This window comes from Cricetulus griseus, chromosome 6 (genome assembly GCF_003668045.3).
Source record: "Cricetulus griseus strain 17A/GY chromosome 6, alternate assembly CriGri-PICRH-1.0, whole genome shotgun sequence".
Lineage (NCBI taxonomy): Eukaryota > Metazoa > Chordata > Mammalia > Rodentia > Cricetidae > Cricetulus > Cricetulus griseus.
In genome coordinates, this window is record NC_048599.1 from 52,436,333 (window position 1) to 52,460,421 (window position 24,089).

Below are 24,089 nucleotides of genomic sequence, written 5' to 3' on the forward strand. Positions count from 1 at the left end.
TAGAATTGGCTTTTCCTCTCAGTTAATTCACTCTAGAAACACAGCACAGACAAAGTTAGAGGTGTGCCTGGCTAATCTCATAATTGGTTCTAAATCATATCAAGCTGACAATGAAGATTAATCTTCATCAACAGATTGGATAACCTGAACAGAACATAGAAAAGAAATTGCTAAAGCCTTGCAATCTGACAAAACTGATTCACAAAGCAAAAGACAATTAAGATATATTATAGTTCTAAAGAGGTTGAATCAGTAATTGAAACTTCCCAACAACAAGAAGCCCTGACCCAGATAACCAGTTTCATTGGTAAATTCCACCAATATTTTAAAATGCATGTGCATCAATATTACACCTCATCTAAAATAGTCAAGAGAAAAGATCAAAGTCTAGCTTGAAAAGTTAATATTACACCAAATCTAGGTAAAACATTACAAAAGAGAAACACTACATACTAATATTTCTTACAATAAATATGAGTGCAAAAACAAAATTTACTATCAAGCCAAATTCAGCAGCATATTGTAAGAATAATATGCCATAGCCCATAGGATTTACCACTGGACAGCAAAGATAATTTAGCATAAGTTGAGTACCTTGATCTGATGGATACAGTGATGACCAAAATCCCTAACAGAAAGCTACATTTTTAATAACCATATATACAAAAATGAAACAAACATTTTGCTGCATAATCATCTGTGAAAATATTTGAATCATATTAACCAAAGACGTATCCTGTAGCTTTATGTCTTATGTAAATTTCTGCTCTTTGCTTCATAGATGTTGAGTATAGATTGTATAGTTAAAATATAGTAACTTTCTTGAATAAATTTTGTATATGTATTCTCATTTAATTCTTAAAAAACTATATCTCAGAAACCGAGCCTTTTCATGAGTCATCAAGAAATACTGTCATCATTATCAGTATTTTCACTGCTGTGACCTCCTTTTATAAAGTTATTTAAAAGGTATAAGAAGTTTAGAGACATGAAATCTACTAGTTCTTAATTACTTGAATGAGTCTCTTGGTTTTTCTGAGCACTATTGAGTCACTGATCTAGAAGGCTTTAAGGCAGATGATCTAGAAATTCATTTTACATTTAAGATCCTATGTATCTATAAATCCCTATTCACTTTGTTTTCTATGACCTCTACAATTGACAGTTTTGCATTTTACATTTGTGTTTTTACAGCTCATTAATGAGTTTGAACTCTTGTCTTCCTTGTACAATGATTTAGATTCTAAATTATTCTCATTACTTAGTAGAGCAAGAAGCTAGGCTGCTACACTGGGATTTTACTATGATGTTCCTGTTATTAAATAACTTTAATTTTGCTTTGGTTACTGCTGATAAGGGAAGAGTTCACATTGTTACAGAAACTAACTGAGTTATTGGTTGTCTCCAGCATGATAGCTACTGACCAAGAACCTTCATTCCACAGATGTTTCAATGCTTTCTGTGTTCTAGACACTGTGTCAAGTGTTGAAATGCAAAGTTATGTAAAATGTGTTTTCCCTAGTTTAATTTTACTACTCTTTTAAGATATGACAGATGTATTTGACTATCATCTAGGAAAGTAAAATATAGTCCCATCCAAATAGTGCAACTAATAAATGACAGAGCTATCATCCAAACTCCACTGTGATGCCAAAACAAATGACCCTTCCATTATACTGGGCAAACTACACTTTAAGATAGACTATGTTCTTATATCATACATGTATGTGTGTATATATGTATGTATATGTATACTATATTACATGTAGTAATGTTGTACACAGAACTTCCTAGTATAAATTTTAATGTTGACCCTAATTGCATACATGCATCTCCTTTAAGCCTAACACAAGAGATCAAGATTGCTTGTTTGACAGAATTGCGGAAAATTACGTAATGCTTTTCCTGAGAATACCTCATAAGAAAAAAGACGCATTCTTTCAGGTACATGTAAAACCTTAACAGTTATAACAGTTGTCTTCTTAGTGTATGAAAAATATATTTTATTTAAATATATACAAGCATATTTTATAACAAGAAATTGTCTGATGTAAATAATGGAAACATTTTTCAAGTTATGTTTTACCATTATGATCACTACCCAGAATATTGTTTTCTTTGGACTCATAGTCTTAGAATCACTGTAGTGCTATAGTCATGTTGGTTGGTAACTGGTGACTTCTACGTATATTCTTAGTTTTATTTTACTTACCTATAAAAATATCATTTTTCTTTTACTCTATTATAAATATTTTAATACATTTAAGCAAAACTGAGTAGTTTATATTATACTTAATGAATAAGCAATAAATTAAATGTTTATTTTCTTTTTCTGTTATATTAATTAATAAGTAAGTTTAATCAAAATAATGTTTTGGCAAAATGAGAAAATATAAGGAATTCTTTGAATGTTTTAAGTATTAATACTTACTATTTCAAAACACAAGCAATATTCAAGTATCTTATGTTTCAGCAATCTGTAAAACAGATGTGTAAAGCATTTTAGAATTCATAAATGTTTTCACATTTTTGGACGGAATATGAAATATCCTTAATGAAAGTATAAATAATTCTAAATTTAAGGATTTGTCAAATATTTACACTCAACCTTGGTTTATCTTACACTTCCATAGACTGTGGTGGGGAAAATTATAGTGCCTGGGAACTGAGTGTGGAAGACTTGTTCACTATGGGCAGCACCATCCTATTAGCTGCTCTCCTGGAGTCCATCGAATGGAGAAAGCAAGTTGAGCACCAGCATTCATCTCCTTCTGCTTCCTGACTGTGGGGTGCCATGTGACTAGTTCCCTCAAGCTCTTGATGCCATAACTTTCCTGCTGTAATATACTGTACCCTGGAACCATGAGCTGGAATAAGCTTATTCTTCTTTAAGTTGCTTTTGGTAGAGTATTTTATTACAGAAACAGGAAAAAGAAACTAAAACCATCTTTTTGTAGTCACCAGGAGTTGGCATAATCATACACACACACACACACACACACACACACACACACACACACACACCACCTCACATTACACATGGGATTGAGAAGTCCCTCTTTTTTTTTTTGTTTTGTTTTGTTTTTGTTTTTTGTTTTTTTTGTTTTTTTATTTAATTATTTTTTGTTTGTTTCACATGTAATTCCCCTCTCCCTCTCCCTCTCCCTCCCCTTACCCCCATTCCTTCTCCCCCACCTCCAACCTACCCCCCACCCCATCCACCCACCACTCCCCAGGCAGGGTAGGGCCCCCAACCGGGGCTCCACCAAGTCCACCAAATCTTCCTGTGCCCTTCCTGGGCCTAGGCCCCTCCCCATGTGCCCAGAGACAGAGCGCATCCCTTCAAGTGGGATGGGCTCTCAAAGTCCCCTACACACACCAGGGCAAAACGCCAGTCCACCTCCAGAGGCTCCCAGGAGTGCAGGGGCCTCCCCATTGGCATCCATGATCAGGGAGCTGGATTAGTCCCGTACTGGCCTCCCAAAGAGCGTCTGGGGTCGATATGCTTTCCCTTTTTCAGGCCAACTGTTTCTGTGAGTTTCTCCAACCTGGTACAGACCCCTTCATTCTTCATTCCTCCCTCTCTTCAACTAGGTTCCAGATTTCAGCTCAGTGTATTTCTGTGGATGTCTGTCTCTGCTTCCATCAGCCACTGGATGAGGACTCTAGGATAGCATAGAGAGTAGTCATCAATCTCATTCTAGGGGAAGGGCTTCTAGGCCATCCTCTCTTCCACTGCCTGGACTGTCAGATCGTGTCATCCTTGTAGGTCTCTCGGACCTATAGTGGCTCCCTCTGATATGGTATCTCTCATCCTGCTCTCTCTCCTCTATTCTTCCCCCAACTCAATATATCTGCTCCTCCATTTCTTCTCCTCTACTCTTCTTCTTGTGCTCTTATTGTGGCAGCACCCACTCCCCTACCCTCATGCTCTCAATTAGCTCGGGAGTTCATGCCACTTCCCATTCCTGGGGTCCATTTATCCCTTAGAGTCATTCATGATTTCTAGTTTCCTTGGGGTAGAGGATTATAGGCTGGTAAACCTTTGCTCTATGTCTAAAAATCATATATGAGTGAGTACATACCATGTTTGTCTTTTTGTGATTGGGTTACCTCACTCAGGATGGTTTCTTCTAGTTCCATCCATTTGTGGTTTTTCTTTTTCAGTTTGTTTATATGGTGGATTACATTGATGGTTTTTCGTATGTTGAACCATCCTTGCATCCCTGGGATGAAGCCTATTTGATCATGGTGGATGATTTTTCTGATATGTTCTTGGATTCGGTTCGCCAACATTAAATTAACCATATTAGTTTCCTATGAGCTATTACAAATTATATAAACTTTGTTGTTAAAAGGAGTAGAAATTCATTTTCTTGTTATAGAGGCCAACAATCCAAGATGAATAGAATATAAGTCAAAAATGAAGATATCAGCAATGCTGTTTTCTTTAGACACCCCAGGGAAAACTCATCTTCTCTATTTCTTTTGTTTCTGGTACCAGGACCTGACAACTTTCTTTGACCTCTGGTTCCATCACTGCTCACTCCCTTCTACTGTCACATTGCCTTCTCCTTTTCTGGAGTCAGTCTGATCAGCTTCCCTCTTACTGATATGTGTAATTACAGTTAGAATCCACAGATAATCTAAGTATTTTAATCTGCCCCATGACTTCAGCTTCCTTCATCCTAACTAACATTTACAGGAACCAGGGGTTTGAACATGTGCATTCTTTGGTTCATTAGTTGGTGCACTACAGTGACCACTACAGACTTCTCTAATGCTAAAACTTTAATCAAATTGAGTCTTAGTTTATGATTATTAATAATTATCTGAATTCAGAGTAGCACAATAGTGATATCATGTGTCTTTAATATAAAAAATATGTTCTCTCTCTCAACATTTACCCCTCAAGAAAAATGTAATAGCTGGTGTATCTGAAAGCTAGGGTATCAAGTAGGAGCATGGTTTGAGAGGTGCTGGCCAAAGGGCCATCTGAAATAGGATGTAGAGGGAGCAGTGTTCATTGACAAGATATAAAAGCAGTGATAGTCTCTTCGGATGGACCAGCTTAGGACCTCAGATGCATGAAAAAGACACAATAGCTAATGATGCTTCATGCAGATCAAATCAACCTTAAAACATGCACTCCAGATTGCTATTACCCTACCTCCCGAGGAACTTTTCAACTTTAGGGGTACCTAAGCCTCTATTATATTTATTTATTACTGCCTTGTTTCTGTATGTGTGTGTAATAGTGTGGACACACATGGCGCATATAAAAGTGAGAGGATATCTTTCAGAAATCAGTCCTCCCCTCCTACCAGGAGTTCCAAGGTTCTAATATTAGGTGTCAGGCTTTTACCCGCTGACATATCTCACTATCAAATATTCTTGCATATTGTCCATACAGGTATAACAGACTTCATTCTGGGTAAAATGGACTTCCAAGTAAAGCATAGCCACTCCCTGGAATTGTCTATCCTAGAGAAGGCACAAGGGAGGGATTAATTAGGCAAGGGAAACTACATATCCTGTGCCTTCTAGGATCAGGTGGAACTTCTGGGCTCAGCATAACCTGCTCTTTTTCTGAAGTGTGTGCTCTGGTTCCTAGTTTGCTCCACTTTAACTCTTGACTGGTTTATTACCATGTCCTTTCTGAATTCTTCCAGAGCACAAATGGGTTGAAACCAGAGGGAATTAGAGACCTCCCTAAGACAATTGGATATTGGTGGTGCTGTAATTTTGTTGATATCTTATTGTAGTTTAATATTTAATACTCACTATAACATATAAAGTTATATCAGTAAGTAACAAATATCTTAAAATATATTTTCATTGTGATCACCATCTATATCATTTTCTAAAAGATAACCCTATCGAGATTAAATGAAATCAATAGAAAACTAAGCCAATTGTGCATGGAGTGGTCATAGATCCTGATCCTACTAATGCCATCTTCCTAAATCAATATAATTTCTGACTGTATTCTAAATACACCTTATATCCACAGATGAATGTAGCTCTCACTGCTCATCAAATTAGTTTCTTTTTGAATCAAGTAGAGACCATTACAGAGGTGTTCAAGTGATCAAAAACAGAAAATAAGTGACCATGTGGTGTCTAGCCCTAATTGGTACATCTGCAATGTAACCCCTACACCTAAAGCTCAGGGGAAGATTGTAAAAGCCAGAGGACCAGGACACCTGCTGTGAGGCAGTGTCTTCTGACATGTCCAGCATATTAAGAATACATGTAGACATGCCAGTGTGGACAGGGAAAAATTTTCCAAGGTTTTATCCCTACCTAAACAGCTACAAGCAACCAATGTCTGCTGAGAAATGGAGAACCAGTTTTCTTCAAGGTTGAGCTCCCTGATAGGTTATCCAATCCTAAGTGGGTAGTACTGAGAGCATGTATAGATGAGCAGCATTAAACTGATTCAATAGATAATATATGTTTGAGAGGGAATAGGGGGCACAGGAGGAGTTGGAAGAGAAGAAGCAGGCATCTGGTGAAATTCTTATAAAATGTTTAAATTTACATTTAACAAAAGAAACTGCTAGTCAAACACTGCCTTGTTAATCTTATCCCTTGTTCAGGAATGTTTGCAAGTGCTACCAGGTAGACTCATTTTTTAGCTGTTTTTTTTCCTTTGTTTGCTTGTGTTCTTCAATTAGAGTTACAAAAAAAAAACAATAAAATGGCTAAAAGAAAGCTATTGAAGGGGAGACGCGCACATCTTCATCATTTCTTTGCTATTACTATTATTATTATACATAAAGTATAAACATCACCTAACATGGCTCCATTTGGTCAGGTGTACCCGGATTATTTGTCACAAGCTATCTATGCAGCATTCCAGGAATCATTTCCAGAATCTAGTAGCCTCTTCAATAATGAGTTTAAAGAAGATCTAGGAAATACTATTTTTCTGTGGTTATCAGGTATGAATATGTCATTTAAGTATTGATTATTTGGTTCTATTATTTTTAGATTGAATAATTTTGCTCCAATTAAAACATTGATGATTTACAAAACATGCCATACCAATGTCTGTCTTAAAATGGTCATCACTTTACTCTGAAATTTTCATTATCAAAAATAAGTATTTATTAATATATACTATTAGCTTTATTAATATATAAAGCTAAATCAGTTTTTGTTTTGTTTTGTTTGAGATAGGGTCTCTCTACATAGCCCTGGCAATCCAGGAACTCACTATGTAGACCAGGCTGGCCTAGAACTCACAGAGATCGACCTGTCTCTACTTTCTGAGTGCTGGGATCAAAGATGAAGAAATGAATGATGTGAGCAAGATTGTAGGGAAGGAAATACTGTTGTCGTCTAACAACAAAAATTAGCTCAGTTATCTAGTCACGAACAAAAGTAGCCTGAAGGAAGGCTTGGGAATTCCATTAGAAGCTGCAGGAAAACAGTAGAAGGGAGGAGGAGGAGGTGGTGGTGGTGGCAGAAGCAGCAGCTGTAGCACATGGAGAGGTCAGCATATGTAAAATATAGAGTACTAAGAACCAATGAGAATGGTGGAAACCATCAGGAGCAGGATGTGGAAAGTACTACTATGGTCCCCGGTGATTGGATTTGCAATGAACTATAGCAGCTGTGCATCTTCAGGAGCTCTCCTACACCCTCTCTCAGTACTCACCAACTCAGACCTCAGTACCTTTACAGATACTTCGGTGACTTTTGCCATTGAGGTACCTATTGCTGTGGAGGACTTTCCAGAGAGACTTGTGCTAAGCTGCCATTCCTAGAGTCACTATTGGGCTGCCTCAGGACCACCACCTCCTCAAACCTATACATACCCTAGAAATTGAGATACTGCCTCCTATGTGCCCACCTATATACCAGGCCGTGGCTGTGTTAGCAGTGTGCTTCCTCAACATTCACACATGATGACACAACTATAGAGAACTAGCCTTCACACTGAACCTTAGAGCCAATGTTACTTTACATATGCCTGAGCTAGTTGATGCTGTGGGTGTGAGAGCCACTGCTAATAGCGAATGCATCTACAGTCCAGACTTCTGAGAAGCAAAGAACCTGCATGTGTCTGTACTCTGGAGCCTAGATTCTAGGGCAAACTCCAGAGATAGTGTCACAATGAAAGCACTGAATCTTAGCACATGAACTGGATCTTAGGTACATAATTCTTCACACACATGCCCTGCGGATCTCATCTCTGTTGTGCTCCACAGGTAACCCAGAATCACACACTATTACAAAATTTTCGCTCCCTCCCATTCTGGGATTCTGGGATCTCAATTCCCTAAACTGCTACTATTCTGTGTCCTATAGACCCAGAGCCAGTGCTGTAGCACATGGTCCTTTAGGGTGTTTAGCCATTGCATCTCCATATCCCCAGGCTTTTTCATCATAGTGGCATGCTAGACCTGTGCAATAATCAGTCCTGCTAGAGCCCTACCCTGGAACTACTCCAGAGCCATTCCACACTCCCTTCACAGGCACTTGTGCCCACAGTCTCTGAAAACCTGAGATGACCTCATATTTAGTCTTCTAGGGACCCAGATAATTAGCCACCAATGCAGTAAGGCCTCCTGGTGACCATGTAAAGTGTTAAGCCCCTCTCAAGAATCTTGGCTAACAAGGGAAGTCACAACTTCTGAGTCCAAGGTCATCCAGTACCATGCATGACCTATAAACTGTGCCACCCACTCTCCAGGCAAAACTCCCCTGCTCCCCACCTCTTTAGCGCAGGAGTAGGTGCCCACAAAGCCTCAGCTTTTAGAGCAGTCCACATTCCCACTGAGTAGTACCATTCTTGCTCTACCAGATGAAGAGGCATCACTGAAAGTACTAAAGATGAGTAGAAGAGGAAGGAAACATGACACCACTGAAGGAAAAGAATGGTTCTCTAGGAACTGAACCTGAAAAACTAAAGTTAGATGTTGCCAGAAAATGAAGTAAAAAATGATTGTCTTACAGAAATCCAGTGAAAAAAAGAACAGGGAGAGGGTTGAGTGAGAGCAAAGGGATGACTTATGATCTGCACAGAGTTAACAAATACATGGACATGATCTCTAAAAGATCCAGACTGAAACCTTAGAGCCAAAAAGTTTAAATTAGAGAACTTCACTGTTGATCACAAAAAGCAGAAAAAGAAAATGTGACTTGAAGACAGACCCTTGTAAATTACACAGAGGGAAAAAAATTAGATGAAAGCCTATGGGATTCATAGGATACACTTAATGAACAAATTTCTACATTATCACAGTTCCAGCTTGAGAAGACAGATACATGAAAAGATAATATTCAGTGAAATGATTACTGAAAACATCCCAAGTCTGGTGATGCACTGGTGAAACACTGAATCAAATACAGAGAAATCTCACCAGACTATAGGGACTTCTCAAAAGAAGTCTTGTATGCTAAGAAAGGGGTGATATATTTCCAGTGATGAAAAAAAGTCAGCCAAGAAGACTTTACCTAGCAAAGCAGTCCTGAGATAATGAAGGAGAAATAGTCTTTTACAGACAAGCGATGCTTGTCACATTAGACCCAGCTTACAATAAATGATATTTTTTTGAGACAAGGTTTCTCTGCGTAGCTTTGGAGCCTATCCTGGCACTTGCTCTGGAGACCAGGCTGGCCTTGAACTCACAGAGATCCACCTGCCTCTGCCTCCCAAGTGCTGGGATTAAAGGTGTGCGCCACCAACGCCCGGCCTACAATAAATGTTTTAAGGAGTCCGCCTGCAGAAATGAAAGCACTGTGTGCTCACCAGTGACCTTGGGTAGCCCCACTCCTCCAAGTACATTATTAGGTTGGTTCCACTCCATGCTTGCAGCTTTCTCAAGCAAACAGCTAACATTTCTAACATCCTAATATCTCTGCCACAGCTTAGACTTCACCTTCACAATTTCATGTGACTGTCTCTTGGGGTCTCCTTGAAGGGGATCCAACCCTGCCACACATTTCCTGACCTTATTAGCTTTCTGGTACTTGGCACAAGTTGTCACCACCCCTCATCCTTGTATCTTGCATCCTATAGAATCAGTCCCATGTGGCTACTCACTCCAAGTGCTACTGAAAGTCAGGATATAGGCTGGCACCCTTCTGCCATTGCTACTGTGTTCTCTGCTTTTGAGACTGGAAAAACTCATTCTTAGTTGGTTATTTTTGAGCAAAAACTAACTGTGGTGGCATTCTCAGTTCAGGATCTCTCAAATGACTTTCGTTTTTACAAGCTAAAGCCAAAAATGGATGGAGTCTTGCCTGCCTGTCAGGGCACTTTTCCTTTTGTCCCACTGCAAACTGCAACTTTCCTCTTCTCGCCTCATCTCATATGAATAGAACCAATGATGTAGAAACAAATGGTGATAATAAGGCCTGCCCTATCAATGATTACTTTGAATGTAAGTTGATTGAGTTCTCCAATCAAAATACATAAAGTATATTTCAAAAGAAAGGAAGAAAAAAAGAGGATAATAAGACTCTAGCTTATGGTACCTATGAGATACCCACTTTAACTTCTGTGGACAGACTGCTGCAAGCAGAGGGATTGAAGATATTCTGTGTGTGAGTGGCAAGCAAAGGGGAGCAGGGTTAGCTACACTCACACCAGATAAAGCAGAAGACAAAAATGCCATTATTAATAAGGGGTTGGTTTATCAACAAAACATAATTAGCAAACTCAAAACATTTAACTACATAAAACAAATATTAACTGATGTGACGAGACAGATGAGTAGATGGTGTCAATACCACACTTACAACACGGGTTTTGCAGCCAGACAAAAGATTAACGAGGGAATGCTAGCCGTGCATTATACTCTAGGTCAGAAGGACCTAAATTACCACCACATTCAGTTCTACTGGGGCTGCTCCACAACAGCTCATCACAGCTGGGCCTGGTGAATGTTCACTCTCCCTCCCAAAAGAAGGAGATGGTTAGGGTCATGGAACACTTATCTGAGTACCCAGCCACCCTTCCCAATCAGTTGTCTGCCTTTCTGCCTAATTGCATGTGGCCTTCAGGACTTGGGAGAGTAGCTAGAAGATACAGGTAGGAAATGATGCTACATCTATGCAGCCATGGAGAAGCCATTGTTGTTGGGTGCAAAACTTCAGTGTGTCTGCTTTAAGGTCACCCATACTCCTACCCATAACCCCTCACCCATTACTTTGTAAGTGAACCTGCTACACCCTGTAGTCTCCTGAGTGAACTTTGGTAGAATACTAATTTGGTTTGTTGATGGGGCCGTCTGAGATCTTAGATAAGGTGTATGTATCACCCAGGAAAGGAATCTTAGCAACAAGAGCATAGACGGAAAATGTTGTACCTTAGATTAGGGCATAGTTTCTTAGATGTGAAACAAAAATCATAATTCAAAAAAGAAAATCTTGGTAAACTGGATTTAATTAAAATTAAAATTTAATCTATTCAGAAAGTACCTTAAATAGAATAAAAAAGAAGCAATAGCCTGGACGAAGTATTAACAAAATTCAGGGGAAAAAAACTAACAAAAGAAAACAAACAACCTCCTTTTGAAAAATTGGCAAGCCAGGTGTGGCACATGCCTACAATCCCAGCACCTGACTGTCTTGTATACAAGGATCCAAGTTCAAAATCAAAATAAATAAATAAAAATAGAGGGAATATTTGAACAAAAGGCATGATCAGATAAATTACATGAACCCAAAGAAACAATCTCAAGTTGCTAGCACAGCTGTAACATGAATAATAAAATCCCAGAGACAGATATTGGGGATCAAGCTGAAAGATCAGAAAAGCAAAGCAGCCAGCCACTAGCTCTTACCTCTACCTCAGACCACATGGATGATGCAGTCTCTATGAATCCTCAGAGTACAATGCTGACTTGCACTGCTCTCCACCAAGCCTCAGACTGAAATTCCTCATTATGGCTGGAGACTAATTCTCACATAAGACCCTTTGCTTCTTTCTTTTATACCTCTCAAATCCTGTAATTAAAGATGTGGGATCCCAAGTGCTGAGATCACCCTTATGTGAGCTGTTTCTGTTTTAGACTGGATCAACTTCGTGTAGGTCAGTATGGCCTTGAACTAACAGAGATCCGCCTGCCTGTCTCCTGAGTCCTGGGATTAAAGGTGTGTGCCACCATTGCCTGGCTCTATGGTGTGGCTAGCTTTGCATTTTGATCTCCAATTGCTTTATGAGATCATAAACAATATATCGCTATACACAGCTGTAATAATTCAGGAAGAAATAGACAGTTCTAGTGATTGAGAGAGGCAAGCAAAAACCCAAATCGAGGAAAGATATAACAACATAATTAACAGTATGAAGTAACGACTATATAGAACAATGAAAATGAAAAATACAAGTAACTTTCAAATACAGAAAGCATGTATAAAATCTCCCCATATAGTAAGCCAAAAATCAAATGTTCCTCCTCACAAGGGACAATGTAAATTAAGCACAGCATGTTGAGTCATTGGATGGAAGGCAATAAGTTAGACATATGATCAAACAAAAGTATCTTTATGCATATGAGAAATAAGAAATACGGGTTCAGCTTCAAAAATAGCTGAAGTAGAACATCAATCATGATGAGCCCCATCAGATGAATGGATAACAAAAATGTCATGGACTTACAATAAAGAAACTACTACTCAGCTATTTAAAAAAATGAAATCTTGCCATTTGCAGCAGCACAGACGGAACTGGAGGTCAATGGGTGTTTGAAACAAGCCAGTCACAGAACAGCAAATACCGTATGTTCTCACTCACTTGAGGAAATCAGACCTGTTTCTTTATAACAGCACAATAGAACAGTGGTCACAAAGTCTGGTAGGCATAGAAAGAGACTGGATCAGGAGCACCAGAACCAGAAGGAGAAGTCATAGCTAATTCTTCATCAGCACAGTAAAGGAACTATTGGCTGAAACAACATATGCTGTATTTCAAAATGACTAGAAAAACATGAAATTTTCAACATACAAAATTATTAATGTTGGGATGGACAGAAATGTTTTACCCTGATTTATTATATATTGTATACATATATTGAATTATGATGTTCCCCATAAATATGTACAAATTCAAAAAGAAAAATATTTTCTTAAATAATCCAGTGTCCAAGGAAGAAATCATAAAGAAAATTAGAAAAAAAAAAGCTGACCTTGGTTAAAAACAAAACTAAATATTTTGGTAGAGCATGTGTGGTAGTTCTTCCAGGGTAATTTCTGGTCTTTGATGTATATTCTAAGAAATGGAGAAGAGCTGAAAAACAATCTATGCCCGCACATCTATCTTGTGAAAGAAAGTGATCCTTCTCTTCTCCTTTTAGGTTTCAGTTCCCTATACTATATCCAAAAAGAAAACTTAAAAAATCCAGAGAAGAGAGAAGCTAGGAAGTGCATTTAAAATTCTCATCTTTGAAAAGACTTGACTTTCCAGTTTGGAAGACAATAGGACAAAGAATAAACAGCGAAGTGCTGCAGATTTTACTGTGAATTTTCAGAACCCTGAAAACAAAAAGAAAATACTCAAAACTTCCAGAGAATAGAGAGATCAAAAGACAGAATGCCACTAATCTCTGACCAGCATCTCTGAATGTCAGGATAGAATAGAATAATGTCTCAACAACTTTGAGGGAAAATTATCCATAACTTACACCCAAACAAACTGTCAGTGAGGCTAAGGATGAAGTCCAGGCATCTCTGAGATGTGCACATCTTTTTCAGAAAGTTACTTTGAACTCCTCTTATTCTTATGAAGCTAGTATACTGATAACTAACAAAATATGGAATGAACAAAGGAAGAGGAAATGAGATTCTCGAAGCACAGCATGTGAGAGGCGTATTCTTCAACATAATGGTGCTGGGCACTCCCAGAATAATGGCTGTACATTAAGTCTAGTGAAAAAATGTTCATATTAGAGCACATCTGACAGCTTTGGAGGAGAACCAACACATTATCACACACACACACACACACACGCACGCACGCACGCACGCACGCACGCACGCACGCACGTACGCACAGGTAGAGTTTATCACAGAAACAGAAAGGTGGTTTATCACCAGACTATATTAATCATGAATTGTGTCTTTTACATTTTATATTTTAACATCCAAGAGTATACCCTTCTTGGGGTCAGACTGTTTCTAGAAATGGTAAATAATTATAGGTATAATTATTCTGGCTCAACCAATGTAAAGCCCTGTTCAAAACCACTCTCTCTTTTTACTGGATTCTTAATCCAGATGTTTGACATCCTAGGAGCAGGTGCCAAGCAACTGGGGTGAGCCCTGAGCCCTGGAGCCTGATGGAATGATCAAATAAATACCTTTAAAAATGTAGCAAGGCAGTTGCCATGCCCTTGGGGTTCTCTCATGGCCGATCTGAGTCTTCCTACTGTGGCCCTCTGTAGTGTGGCATACTTCTCTTGCAAGCAATGAAAAATAAACAACCCTGCCTTAATCAGCTACCTGTTGGCCTTACTATACAACAGACTTTCTATTAATACCTAGTATTTTAAAACATAGTCAACCTGTCACTAGCACTCAGCAAGTGAAATGCAAATCATCTGTATATTTTATACAGTGGCAACTAATAATAAAAATGAACTGGTATCTGTATCTAAAGAGATGTAGAAAGATCTACTTTGTCAGTAAGATATGATTGGCTAAATATACACATTATATTAACAGGTCTAAAGCCTAAGCCCGGCTTTTACACCCAATGGAAACTAAAAGAACTCAATAAAACCACCATACATGGCTGCAGGCGAGCATCATTGAAATCGTTGAAAAAGAAGATCTTTTCCAGCCAGGAGCGCATAGCAGCCAGTAAGCAAATTTGACAACTAGATGTGAAAAGGTAGCCAAAGTTAAGTATAGTAGGTCAGTTATTAGTCCTGTTTTTCTAACAATTCAATTTTGTGACAGTCCTAGAATATCATTTGATCTGTATATTGCTTCCTTAGGGGTGTGTCTTCAGGCCTTTTCCTGTTCTCCTCCGGAGACACTTTTATGTCAGTTTTTAGGACTATAGACCTTTCTCATTTTAGGCTGTGTGGTTAACCAGGTGGCAGTGTGTCTTGCCAGTAGAGAAGTTTAATGTTTTTATTTGGTATATGTAAATATTTCCTTTAGAGTTTAAGTCTTGTTGCATTTTGTCAATACTTACCTAAGATTATCAAAAGGCTGACATGTGTTTTTTTTTCCTAGTGCTTTTTTGCTTCTATAATTGACTGACTTACTCAATCCATTTGGAATTTATTTTGTGATAAGGAATCTGGTTTTCCCACTTTTTCTTTTCAAAATTACTAATTTATTAAATAGTCCACTTCTAGGAAAATTTAAATACAAATTTACTTTGATATATCTTTGTATTTTCTCCTGTTTCTTGAATTCTGTGTGCAAAACTACTATACAAAAATCAAAACTACTAATGACCTCAATTAATGAACTTTTTAAGGCAAATTTATCTCTCTTCTATTTATACTATAACTCCAGTACTAGGCATAGCCTTGGAATTCAGGCTTCATTTCTGATGAGCTGAGTCAGAACCAAGGCTCTTTGATTGATTTCAGAGTATGGTGTGGAGAGAGCTCCCCATCCAGTATTTTCTTTGAAATACACTGGGAAAGAAGGGCTGACCTATCAACCTGCTCTTGAGGAGTCTAATGTATGATGCTACAATTATTTAACTAGTTAATTGCAGCTTTTTGGATCTGTACATTTGAAAGTAATTGATCACAAATGGAAAAATGGTTTCCTACTCTTAGCTGTATAAATATCATTGCATATGATTCCTATCTATTAGTAATTATAGGAGATTGCTTGTTTGCTATTGATACCCTTTAATGAGTTTTCTAGAATGCCATACATAAACCAGAAAGGACCTTAAAAGTCAGAAGTTGATGCACAAAGTTAAGTATTTTTTATATCATGCTTCAGCCCTGGGAAGAATTTGCCATTCTACCAGATAATTGCTGTGAAAGCCAAGTTTCTTAACTAAGGAGGTAGTGATTAATGCAGGAACCCATAACCAGTCAACATGCAGAGAGCAAGAAATTATGGTTCACTCAACTCTAAATGAGACATCTGTTTCCTAGCTCTCCCCTCACAGTTCAGGGATCACTGTGGAAGAGAGGTTGTCCATGCTCCTGTAGAACTTCCCAGACCCTTGCACTCACAGACAGGCATTCACAAAGAGAGTGTGTGAAGTTAGAAGGGGAGGATTGGGAGGAGGGGAGAGAATAGGATTATGGATTTTATCAACACACACACACACACACACACACACACACACACACACACACACACTATATATATATATATATATATTATATATATATATATTTATTTTTAAAGAAATTCCATGCTTCAAACTTTTAAAATATTGTAAACATAAAAATATTTAAAATCATGTAACAATTAAAAAATTGTTACTGTTACCCTCATATCATAAAGACAGTCTGTATCAATGTAGATAAAAAGTAGGTATGCAGAAGATAGTTCACAATGATATTAGAACATGTTAAATAAATCTCTGCTGAAAGAACTTTCACATTTTTAAAGTTTTTTTTATTTTATGTGTATTATTTTTCTGCATGTATGTCTGTGCACCACATACATGTCTGGTGTCCTCGGAAGCCCTAGAACTGGAATTATAGACATTTATGAGACCTGTTGTAGATGCTAGAAATTGGACCTGTGTCCTCTAGAAAAGCAGTCAATGATCTTAACCACCAATCCATTTCTCAAGTGCCTGAAATGAAATTCTAAAACTGATTTTTGAGACAGGGCATTAGTATGTAACCCTGCCACCCTGAAACTTGCTACATAGATCAGGCTGCCCTTTGCCTGCTTTTGCTTCCTGGGTGCTGGAATTAAAAGCCTATATCAGCATGCCTGTAGAGGACTGAAGAGGGCATAAAATCTTCTGGAAATAGTCTCCAAAGTGTGTGAACCACCAATGTGTGTACTCAGAACTAAGGTCCTCTGCAAGAGCAGCAAGCACTCTTAATCACTGAGCCATCTCTCTAGCCTCAAATTAAAATTGTTACTGTTATTTTTAAAGTGAACAACTAGAGCTCATTGAGCATTCATTATCATAAAGTCAACACTTTTCTCTCTTCATTATAAGAAATATCATAAACATTGAACAAATTAATAGTGAATTCAGTGATAAATACAATACATAATTCTTTTTGATTTTTTGAGACAGGCTTCACTGTGTAGCCCTGGCTGTCCTGAAACTGTTTGTAGACCAGGATAGCCGTGAACTCACAGAGATCTACCTACCTCTACCTCCCAAGTGCTGGGATTAAAGGCATTCACCACAGCTGCCCAGATACTACATAATTTCTAAAACACATGAACACTTAGCAAATGAACATTACTAGACAATGAAATTGAAGTAAAATAGTAATAACCATTGTTGCCTAGCAACACAGTGATACAGAAGAGAACTGAGAGGAGGGAAAAGCTGGAAAATGTTAGATGATTTTATGAAAGCCTATAAACATGAAGTTCTGAGCCTAAGAGACATGCTTTGAGGCAGAGAGCACCATCAAGCAAAGAGCTTCAACTGCTCTCTCTAGGGAATTCTGTTTCCGCTGCTCCGGACAAGAAGTGCTGTCAATGCTCTGAAATACCTTGTGCTGTCAGACCTGTGGCTGACAAAAATTTAAGAAGAGAGTAGAATGTCTCCCTCATACAATGTCTACTGCACTTGTTTGGAAATGTACTTTTAAACATAAGGTATAAGGGACGGATTGTGACACTGACCTTTGCACAGGGGAAGGAAGGTAAGGTCATTTATAGAGTGATGGCAATATGCCTAGAAAGAACTTCCCCAGACATTTTATCAACAGATTATTCATCTGCTAGTATGAAAACGTAGGTAATGCGGTGCTCCTAATAGAGCACAGTAACTTTCTGGCAACTGATCTCAAAGTGAAGAACATGAAGGATGTTCCTGATAAGGCATTCAAAAGAATGGTTCTAAGGAAAGGCAGTGAAGCAAGAGCAACTACGAAGAGATAACTAAATAGAAAAAAATACCACTGATTAGATGAGAGATTTTGCAAGGAGTTAGCATGGAATGCTAGAACACAACAAGTCAAGTCAAGATCAGCTAAAAGACTTGACAACAATCTACAGCAGAAAAAAAACTGAACTTAAGGACATCTCCTTTAAATATTCCAATCCTATGGGGAAAAAGAGAGAAAATAGAAGAAAAAATGGGAAAGACAAAACAGAACAAAAACCTAAGACAAGCAGGCCACTATCACACAAACAAACATCCGAATCTTGGGGCTTTAGAGAGGTGAGGTATAGAGTATATGTAAAACAACAGCCCTATGCTTCCCTAATCTTGGAAGAGATACAGTCATTGGGTTCAGGAGCTGCAGAAGAGTCAACCCGTTTTCAGTATTTTTTTATGAACTAGACAGTATTCACTGTGCAGCCCGAATGTACACTTCTAGATTTATATTGTTTTGCCTGTTGACTTGTCCTGCCTAACCAACAGCAAAGTTTTTAACCAGCTACCTTTGTCCAACTACCCCTCTGCTGGCCTTCATGCAGTTTAAGACTGTTTTCTGCATAATGTGAAAAACAATCGCAAATTTGAACAGCGAGATTTTTTATTATCTTTAATGCATGTTCTTTTTGACAATGGACTTTGGACTGGCATGGTCTTTTTCATGCACCTTATTATAGTCTGTAAGCATTTCGTTATCAAAATGACTACAGATCTTTCTCATGTTTGTGTTGCTTCCAGTGCCAACTGTAAATAGAGACTGATGGAAAACCTGAGTGGGAAAGGAATAAGACTCTTCACTGTGTTTAAAGAGGAGACAATGAGGAAGAGCCAGAACTAGATCCTAAAGGAGTTTGTTTTGTGGTTTTCCACTTATCTTACTAGTTCTCAATTGTCACAAGACCAATTGTCACTTTTGGGTCTTTTTATGTTTGTTTTGCTTATAGAAGTTCTCAACCTATTTATCGTGACTCTTTTGGGGTCAAATTATCCTTTCACAGGGTCACCTAAGACAGTCAGAAAACACAGATATTTACATTATGATTCATAACAGTAGCAAAATTACAGTTATAAAATAGCAACAAAAAATTTTATGTCTTGGGATCAGATCTCCACAACATGCAAAACTGTATTAAATGGTTGCAACATTAGGAAGGTTGAGAACCACAGGCTTAGATGGTCATAAACAGCTGTGAGTGCTTGCCTCTGCCCTCGAGAACAAAACTTAATGATTCATTTGGAGCCCACGTGACACTGTCAGTTCCCTTCCATATTAGACCTAAGAAGCACAACACAGACTAACAGCCTTGAATTGGTCTTATCAGGCCTTGGAGCATATGGGGTTCTAGTATAAAGCCTTAAGTGGCCATCTAGTGTATGACTTGCAATAGGCACATTACATGGCCTCCCCTTCTGGTGTGTACTGCAGGGACAATGCCTCCCCTGTGTTTATGCAGAAGCAACATCACACTGGAGATTTTTTTCTTAAAACTAGGACTTCCGTTTGGGAATTTTATTCTCTTGTCCAGTTATTTTAAGGAAATAAACTCCTTTTGAGAAATGATGCTGTGAAGAGACCATGGTGGAGAGCTAATATTTGCAGCTGCAGCCAGTGAGTGTGATGCTTGATTTCCCTCAGGACTAAGTGTTAAGGTCAGTGGCTGCCCTGGTTAATACCTTGATTACAACTTTATGAGGGCTTTCAGACTGAGGCACCTAAATAATTATAAGACAAAATAACTGTTGTTTTAGGTCATTAAATTTTCATGTTATACACCACAATAACTAATACATGGCTGTATCCAGCCAGAGAAAGGAATAACCACTGTTCATATAATGATACAGGCTTGCAGAAAGCATGTGATGGTAGTTTGGGAAATAGGACTGTGTCACAGCTAGGAATCAAATGGGAAGCCAAGGGATACCTTCTCATGAGAGTACTTACCTGTCTTCTTGGAAGACGTTGCTTTGAAAGGAAATCACAAAATCACAAACCTTGGTAAGATAGTAGGATTTTGTTATTTCCCACTTCTTGTCAGGTCTCAATTCAAGAGAAAATAAATCTTTTTGATAAATTCTTCAAAACTGGAGAGCATATTAGAGCCTCTGGGAGTCTGATAGAATATGTCCCTGTCATTAAAGACCAAAGCTTTGTTGAATGTGGTAGAATGAGTGAAAAGTAACCTGACAATATCACTGAGAGTTATATGTGATGCTTTAACAAGCTTTTTCATAGGAAGAACATTCTAACCATGATGGGGGAAGTCCTTCTGTGTATATGTTTGTTTTACTGTTTGATAAATAAAGCACTGTTGGCCAATAGGGAAGCAAGATGGGTGGGGCTAGAAGAGGGAGGATTCTGGGAAATGTAGTAAAAAGAGGTCACCATGTGATCCCAGGAAGAGAGAACTCATAAGGCCAGCATCCTCGGTAAGACAAGTCCTTATAAAACTATATAGATTAGTAGTTATGGTTGATAATTAAGACTGAGCTAGCAAATAAGAAATCCCAGTCATTGGCCAGCAGCATTGTAACTAATATAAGACTCTGTGTGTTATTTGGGGGCCCTAAAGCAGAGGCAGAACCCAGGCAACTGGCAGAAAGAGTTATCATTACATAACCATCTAAGGTTATCTTAGAAATGGCCACATATGATAATCATATGATAGTCACATGGCCCATGTTCATTCTGATTGATTGTGTACTGGACATGTGTGTGTTCCCACATACATAATACATACATACATACATACATACACACACACACACACACACATACACACACACACACACACACACACACACACACACACACACACACACGTGGGGGAAGTTGTAGCCATGGGGAAATTACCAATATGGAGTCAGGTAGAAATACAAGGGTATTTATTAGGGAAAGCCTTACTTACAGAGTGACCTAGCCAGCCGGCATGGCAGCAGTCTGTCCAGCAAGTACAAAAGTGAAACCAAAAGAGAAACGCAGTCCCCTGAAAGTGTCCTCTACATCACCCTGACCACGCCTCGCAAGCATGGTCAGGCACACCTGTAGTCAGCCCCTAAGTAGGTGTGGCTACAGCTTCCCCTACACACACACATAGACACCAGAGCTTTAATCTCTTCCTCTAGCACTCTCTACCTTATGTTTTGAGACAGGGTCTCTCTCTGGGCTCACCTATGATCCAGATGGCTGGCAGGAGAGCTCTCAGACTCTTCCCAGCATTAAGAATCAATGGAGTGCTTTGACTGACCAATAACCATCCACTTTAGGTGTTAAATATTTAATGTCACACTTTTACAAAACAATATTAGTGTAGGTTTTATTTATCCCTGTATTATTTGTGTATAAAGTTGGACTGTGAAGAATAGGAAGTCATTTGTGTCTCAACCACTCTCAGGTAGGTGACAGTGGGACAAGGGTGTAAACGAAACCTTGCAGTAAGTCTCAGATGTTCACTCACGGCTCCAGTTTTGTTCTCTGGTGTCAACTGGAAACATTTTCACATTAAAGTAAACACAAGAGTAAAATGCAAAACTTACATGAATCACAAGAAAATGGATTTTAAATGAATGTTCTGTCTGAGCTCTTGTGCAAGATTTAGTATATCTTTAGAGTGAGATATAGTATATCTCACTCTATACTATACTGAGCATTTAGGGGACCACAGATCAGTGTTATTATAATCACTCGTCATGGTTTTTGACATCCTAAAAAAACTAAAAGAAAAAGCTCTAAGTGATGGGCTCACTATCTTCCCTTCTCTTTTGTATGGAGTTGAACTTATAACACCTCGAAGGTCTACATTATGGCTTGTCTGTGTTGAAGTATTTTTGTTCACTTGTATTGAAAGTATCTTTCTATTTATTCTGTTAGTATTCATACTCTTTTTTCTGCATATTTTTTATTGGAATTAGAAACAAGATTGTTTTACATGACAATCCCAGTTCCCTCTCCCTCCCCTCCTCCCCTACCATACCCCCCACCTAAGACCCTACCTATCACATATCCTTTCTGCTCCCCCTGGATGGTGAGGCCTTCCATAGGGTGTCATCAGAGTCTATTATATCCTTTGGGATAGGGCCAAGGCCCACCCCCGTGTGTCTTGGCTCAGGGAGTATTCCTCTGTGTGGAATGGGCTCCCAAAGTCCACACCTATGCTAGGGGTAAGTACTGAACTACTACAGGAGGTCCCGTAGTTTTCTGACGTTTCCTCACTGAAACCCATGTTCCTGGGGTCTGGATCAGTCCCATGCTGGTATCCCAGCTATCAGTCTGGGGACCAAGAGCTCCCTGATGTTCAGGTCAGCTATTTCTGTGGGTTTCACCAGCCTGGTCTGGACCCCTTTGCTCTTCACTCGTCCTTCTCTGCAACTGGATTCCAATTCAGTTCAGTGATTAGTTGTGGGTGTCTTCTTCTACTTCCACCAGCTGCTAGATGAGGGCTATAGGATGGCATATAAGTCAGTCATCAATCTCATTATCAGGAGAGGGTATTTAAGGTAGCCTCTCCTCTGTTGTTTAGATTGTTACCTGGTATCATCTTTCTTTCACTTAGTCCTTTATCAGTTTTTAGAAACCCACGTGTTGATATGATTTTCTTTTTAAAGAACATTTTAGAAAGGAATACTCTTATTATAAAAATGCCTTTCATGATACTTTCCATTTATAAATTTAAAGTTTGCATAAAAGTTGCTTACAAATCAAAATTGGAAATCACATTCTTTTTCTTCTTTTGAGTCAAATCATAACAATATCATTATGTACTAAATGAATTGCCAAGTGGATCACAAGTGTTCTCAACTGAAAAGATGACATCTCAATAGAAATTCAAATCAAACAAAACAATGAGATCACTGACAATCTAATTAAGAGACATGCAAAGTGACCTCTACTATGGCAAGCTACATCCACCCCGAACCTTAAGTCTTCTAAAATCTGTTTCCTGATCTATGAAAGAGGAAGGAAACTGAAGGCCTCACAGACATCCATGATTCTAGATTCTAACTGTGTTTGGCTAAAGCAGATTTTATTTTCTGAAATTTACAAGTTAATTTTTTTAAATAGAGCAAAATTTATAATTAAACATAAGTGCTGGGGCAGGCTAGATGTATCATCAGTTAGGAGGACATGATGCTCTTGCAAAGGATGCAAGTTCAATTCCCAGCTCCTCCTCCTGAGCTCAGTGAGGACCTGCACTCATGTGTACATACCCATAAACATACACACACATGTAGATACACAGTTTTTAAAATAACAACAATAAATATTTTTAAATAAATGTTTCTGGGCAGATTTTTGTACATGACTTATCACTAAGAATAGTTTGACCATTCAGTATTGGTTCTGTGTAATTCAATGTTCTAATGGTGTTTTCATAGTAACGAATTTAATGGTCACTATAGTCACCTTCTATGTATACTCAGCACTTCTTTTTAAGCTCCTCCATGATCATGCTTCATTCTGAATTTTTAAAACTTTAGTAAGAATGATTGCATTCCACCTTTTCCTTGGAAACTATTCATTGAATGGATTCATGTATATATGAGTTGATTGTGGACTAGCACCCTGGTGGGCACTAATGAAACTACTATGAAAAGCACAGTTTTCTACTACCCTTGGTATGTTTCCAAGACTCCAGGTACAGGAGCCTGGGCTAGGAAACTAGACTAGAAATATCCTTGAATTGGATTCTAGGTCAGACTACCCATCATGGTGTCTTCTACAGTGTATGTGATGGAGGGCAACACTTCCTACCTTCAGGTAGCCCGGACACCTGGGCAAACTACAAGACAGTTAAGTGATCCTGTTATTTTTGTTTACAGGGGCTTTATCTTATAACCTTCACTTATAAACATATTACCAATTAGTATTTTAATGTAATTAAAGAAACCTCAATGAAAAGTACTGTGAAGTTGATATCACAATAATTCCATACCAACCATTTAAATAACTGTTGACCTTCCCTTGGTGAGAATGCATGCAGCTCTGTCAGCACCTGCTGATGGCAGAACTATGGAGTGAGTCTTTATCTGTCTGTCAGGCCTGTTGTCTGTGCCCTGACCTGAAGCC

General features: G+C 38.5%; 1 protein-coding gene across 1 annotated transcript in view; it reads left to right on the forward strand.

Annotated features, from left to right (window-relative positions):
• The window catches only part of Fam227b (family with sequence similarity 227 member B), a 58,813-nt gene extending 43,719 nt beyond the window's left edge, over positions 1-15,094 (forward strand). The window contains exons 7-8 of the mRNA XM_035447045.1: positions 6,821-6,947; positions 14,680-15,094. Of these exons, the coding sequence (XP_035302936.1) occupies positions 6,821-6,947; positions 14,680-14,831 (279 nt within the window). The 3' untranslated portion in view covers positions 14,832-15,094. The remainder of the gene's footprint in view (positions 1-6,820; positions 6,948-14,679) is intronic.
• Positions 15,095-24,089: the final 8,995 nt, after the last annotated feature.